The sequence below is a fragment of the Ixodes scapularis genome, unplaced genomic scaffold (assembly GCF_016920785.2).
Source record: "Ixodes scapularis isolate PalLabHiFi unplaced genomic scaffold, ASM1692078v2 PGA_scaffold4__175_contigs__length_147842914, whole genome shotgun sequence".
Classification (NCBI taxonomy): Eukaryota; Metazoa; Arthropoda; class Arachnida; order Ixodida; family Ixodidae; genus Ixodes; species Ixodes scapularis.
In genome coordinates, this window is record NW_024609879.1 from 22,464,920 (window position 1) to 22,470,559 (window position 5,640).

Sequence of the window (5,640 nt, forward strand, 5' to 3'; positions counted from 1 at the left end):
TTTACTATGTTCCCTTTTTTTTGCCTTACAGATGGAATCCGTATACACCTTTCTGTGCACTAAGTGCAATCAACGAGCTCCTTCCCTAAAGGCTCTTTTCCGGCACTTTGGCACGTGGCACAGCCACGAAGGTGATTGGTTGTGTGGCTTGGAAGGCTGTGCGAAAACATTCAGGTTGTACTCTTCTTTTAAAAAGCATGTCAACCGACATCACCAGCACTGTTTTGACAGCTGTGCCCCTCATAGTGCCTTTGAGGAGCAAGGGACCTCAACACCTAAAGGGTTCTCTGCCCCGACTGCTCCTCAAGACGACAGCTGTGAAGGCACTGGCATTGCAGATGACCTGCCGGGAACATCAGAAAGCGGTTTGGAAACTCTTACTCGTGGCCCTGCTGAAAATTTGTCATTGCTGCTGCTAAAATGGAAAGAAAAAAGGCAGCTGACCGAAGCAACAGTTGATGAGATCTCAAATGATCTAATTGCATCTATTGACATCTACAAAGAGAAGTTGGGACAGATCAATGCAAGAGCTTTCAATCAACTGAATAGCAAATCAGGGCGAGAGGAATCATGGAAAAGCATGCTTGGTTACGTCGCGCCTGTCACAGTGGCCTTGGACAGAGGTGAAGGCCGTAGCAACAAGGACAGTTTTGAGTATATACCAATCAGCAAAACCATCACTGCCCTTCTGAAAATAAAGGGGCATTACAAGGCATTAAATATTACAGAGGATTCCAAGCTGCTCCAGGATGTGTGCGACGGGCAATTGTTTAGGAACAATGATGTTTTCAACAATGTTCGCCGTGAGAAGTCGGTTGCTCTGCAACTGTACTTTGATGAGTTTGAAGTTTGCAATCCGATTGGAAGCAAGAGAGGTGTGCACAAGTTGCTTGCTGGGTATTTCACTCTATTGAACACATCCACCAAATGTCGCTCAAGAACAACAGACAAGCATCTTGTTCTCTTAGTCAAGAGCACCACAGTGAAAAAGCATGGACTAAAAAAAATATTGACACCACTCATTGAGGAGCTTCAGAAGATCGAAGCTGAGGGGATCCTTATAAACAATGAAACAGTGCATGGTTCTTTGTTTTGTGTCACCGGTGATAACTTGTCAAGTCACCAAATTGGAGCCTTCAGGGAGTGTTTTTCAAGTGGCTCTATATGCAGGTTCTGTTTGGCTACCAGAAGCGATCTGAACGACAAGTGGGACGAAAGTCAATTTGTCTTACGGACATCATCTCTCCATGCCCGACATGTGCTCTTGGTTGAGAGTGACCCAAGTCTTGTCTCCACTTATGGGGTGTGTGGCCCAAGCTGCATGGCAGAAGTTCGGTCATTTGAAGCAACAGAAAGCTTGCCACCAGATATAATGCACGACTTGCATGAGGGAGTAATCCCATTTGTAGTGAAGCATGTGATTAAGAGACTTGTTTCCGAAGGTACGCTCACTTTGAAGTTGTTAAATGAGAGACTCGAGGCGTTTGAGTTTCACGATAATGACAAAAAGTCTAGGCGACCACCTCTGTCTCGTCCAAGCATTATGGGAAATTTTGGCATTAAGGGATCGGCAGCCGAGAAGCTATGCTTGTTTCGTTTCTTCTCATTGCTGGTAGGAGATGTCGTGCCAAAGGACGATGATGCGTACAGTGTGTATCTCGCTCTGAGGAGAATTGTTGACATTGTATGTGCCCCTCAGCTCACTACCAACACGATCCCCTACTTGAAGGTTTTGATCAGCGACTTCTATAGTGCATTTACACAAGTCTTTCCTGAGGTCAATGTCATCCCCAAGATGCACTACTTGATTCATTACCCTCGTTTGATTCGGCTGTACGGGCCACTGTCCAAGCTGTCGTCAATGAGGTTTGAAGCAAAACATCAATACTTTAAGTCGCTTGCAAGAAAAACCCGCAACTTCATAAACATATGTCGTACTTTAAGCACCAGGCATCAGCTCTACGAGATGTATCATCTCTCCCAGCCAAAAGAACAGATCGCCACATCAGGGTGCAAGCGGGTGCCTTTTGAAGAGCTGCCAGAGTTACTGCAAGACAGACTTCACGAGCTGGAACTTTGGAGTGCACAAGTCACTACAGTGAACAGTGTCACCATGTCCCAGCGGACGCTTAGAAAAGAATGTGTTCTTCCTCTGACGGCTTTTGATGATGACCTCCCAGACTTTGCTGAAGTGACTATGATTGTCATCTCTAATGAGAGGGTGTTCATTGTTGCCACAATCTTGCAAACGAGGTCTTTTGATGACCATTTTCATGCGTATGTGGTTGATTATACAACACATGCTGTTGTCATTGAAGACTATTACCACAAAAGTGAATTTCATGATTTGCTTTCTGTGTACCGACTTAATAAGAAGAGATACATTAACATGCGGTACAGTTTGATCACTGGGAACAACCGTTTTTCTTAAGAGACCAAGAAAAGTACTGTGGAATATGAAAAAGGGGTGGTGCCTTCAACCATTGAGAGAGAGAGCTATTTGCTGACAGCTTTGTGAGTGTAAGAACATTAGCAGTCTGTTTACATGTGCAAAATTATGTAAATAATCACATGATAGGACTGTGACATAAAATGCATGCCAGGCTGAGCCCTTGTGTCGACTACTTCCATGTTTTCTCCAAGACACAGTGATTATGGTTGATGCATACTATGACCAGCTATAGTGAGCTATTGAAAGTGAAGTAATGCTGTGTTATTGTTCTACAAAATCTGAACCAAGCAATATGGCCTAGACCAGAGGTGTGCAAACGTTTCAGACCCGTGACCCACAAAAGGCAGGAAAGCCCCGAGGAGTCGCATCTGACGTGATGCAGAAGGCCAACAAATTTAAACAAAAAAAAAATCCTATGCAATGATTTTCGGAGAATGGACAAGTAACTATGGGGGTTGTTCTCCGACACTTCTAAAGACGAACAGAAAACAATTTTGCCTGTGTCCTAGTTTTTAAAACAAAATAGATTGAAGTTTCCTGCAGCCCTCATCTCTCCGAATGACGTGTCTCTCCGAATGACGTGCTCAGTGACGTTGTGGGGATGCACGGGCTCTCATATGCTCTCCCCAAGGACGTTTACTCTCTCTCTCTAACGCTCTTCGTGAGGTGATGAGTCGCAGCGACATGTCACATCGTGGTTTCCACAGCCGCCAGGTACGGCTGCAGAGTGGGAAATATTTCCATTTTTGCTTTGCAATTACTCACCAGTACTTAATTGTTCAAAGGAAAGAGATGCTTTTTCTATCTTTTGTGGCAACATAAACAATGTAAAAATTACAAGCCGCAAATTTCTTCCATGTTACAATCGTTTTACACTGGCTAGCATTACGTCCGGACGGAGCACTGAAACGCGTATACCTAACCCTCTCCACCGCCCTCTCTCTCCCCCCGTGAGCCTAGGGAAGGCGGAGATTTGGACGTAACTTGGGTTACGTCGGACGCTAGACACTTTGATTGTTTTGTAGCCCTTTTAATATGGTCACAGGAGCCATTTGGAGAGCGCCCTTCATAGATCAAAGTAAGCATTCCACAAAACCATTGCTACCTTGATGGTGTGGTGATGTTAGAACTTCACACGAGCCACGAAAATAAACAAACTCTTCGACTGAAAATCTCAATAGTTGCTCAAAAATAAACTAAAAAGGCTGAACCCCAGTTATATGTTTATTCTTCTTGGGTAAGAAAGAGAGATGCATATGCAATTGGTCGTAGAGTGCCGTTTGGAGTTGTGTGTGACAGAACCGCAGCGAAAACATTAGCTGATGCATGCAAGCTGTAAGGGTGCATTGGAGTCGTATAGTCGGTGAGAATTTAAGGGTGCAGTGGAGCCTCCACTCTTGGCTCGAGCTTTTTGTTTTGTGTTTATAGTTCAACCATGCACCATCCCAAAGTGCGGTGGAAGGGAACAATTGCAGGCTCTAGGTGAAGCTTCTACTGCACTCTTAAAGGGATACTTCAACGAAATTTGAAATATCCCCGTCGTGTTCAAAAACGGGTTGAATACGATCCACAATATCCGTAAATGACAATCGCACGTTTGTATTTTGAGCCTGGTAGCTGTATTTTTTGTTATAAACGGCCCACTCTGGCGAGCGCTCGGAGAAGGCCCAGCGGAGGCCACGTGACATCCAACGCAATAGTGACGTAGGTCGTCTCGAGACGAGCAAAGCTACGGTGAGGCTGACGTCAAGAGGATGGCATAGTCGTTCCAGCCACCGGAAGCGGCAGCTTTTGTACGGATTTTGAGTGACTGGTTAATCTTCTGTAATCTTCTAGGGGGACAATAGCGACTTCTGCGACACACAAAAGGAATTCTCGGGAAGAGGGGAGTTCCTCCTGCCCCTCTTCGCTCGTCGTGGCCGGAGGCGAGACAACCTCCGTCACTAGCTGTCAAGGTTCCTAGATGGGCATTACAAGCGAGGCGTTAGCGACATCCACCAGCTGCTCTTTGCTAATCGTTTAATTCGTTTTAAAATTACTTTTCGAGACTTTTTTTGACAAAATATTGGTATGTTCGATGTGATACTGCTCCTTTGAACACATATAGACCAAAAAATGAGCACCGAAATTTCGTTGTAGTATCCCTTTAATGTGTTACTAAGTACGGTGAACCAAGACTGGCGAAGATGACAGGGCCGGCTTTATCTTGCCGAAGGGTTCCTGACACACACAGTCCTAGGACCGAGTGACGTTATGCCGAAAGAGCCCATAGGAAGGATGTGCAGAAATGGCAAGCGAAGATGCAACTTGACATAGAAAATAACAGGTCCAAACAAAAAATGAGGCTGTAATACATTGAACAACGTCCCCTCTCCTCAGCACTTGCTTTTACACATTTTGGAATAATGACATGTCCAACGTACGAGATGCTGTTGCAGAAAAGAACACGTGGTTCTGTCTCGCATGTATGCTGCATTCAGACATCCTGTGAAGGCACTCCCTGAAGCGTCATCGGAAGTCTTTGATGCAGCATGTGACACTGACAAGTCCCAGATCATGTTACCCATAAAGCATAATTTTATCAGTGTGTGTGTCAGATGCAGAATTGGATGAAAAGAACAATATGCGTTCCACTGGAGCACTGCAACATGCCTCGTTCTAACAACCAAGCTGCCAAAGCACATAAGTTGGCAGCTGGCAAGTTGTGAGGAAATGGAGTTTAGTAAGGCAACTTTAATTTTCGTTTTTTTGTAGCCGACTATTTGCGAAGTAAGTTTACCAAGAACTTCTGTTGTCTTCAACATATGGCTCCCCCGCGAAGGTCGACTCGCTCGGCGATGCAGGAGCCGAACCCAGCCGTCCGGTCGTCGCTACCTGGCTTGCTGTGTTGCGGTCTGGGTGGTCGCGATCATAACAGCGGCAAAAAGGAGCCTCATAATACTCAAACACGATAGGCATGAAGTAACCAGCCGTCGGCCGCTGACTATGGTTCGACCCAACGTCCCACCCCAACGTTATTCGGCCGAACTGAGATGGCCATTTCGCTTGCAGTTGAAGGGTTAAACCCAAAACGAAACCAACAGCTCTGTTACGTGTTCAGATCAGTGATACGTTTATATCTATTTTAATTCTTTAGAACGAGTAATGAGACCTAAAATTTTATTTGTGGTTCGTAAAAAACTATTATC

The 5,640-nt window shown here is 45.1% G+C and overlaps 1 protein-coding gene across 1 annotated transcript; it reads left to right on the plus strand.

Moving 5' to 3' along the window:
- The first annotated feature begins 1,543 nt into the window (after positions 1–1,543).
- On the plus strand, positions 1,544–2,431 carry LOC115323428. Its single transcript, XM_040217621.1, has one exon. It carries the CDS (start codon positions 1,544–1,546, stop codon positions 2,429–2,431), a length of 888 nt encoding a protein of 295 aa, XP_040073555.1.
- The last annotated feature ends 3,209 nt before the right edge of the window (positions 2,432–5,640 follow it).

Excerpts from the sequence above, each read along its gene's own strand:
- LOC115323428 (XM_040217621.1), top strand. The coding sequence starts at position 1,544 with ATGGGAAATTTTGGCATTAAGGGATCGGCAGCCGAGAAGCTATGCTTG.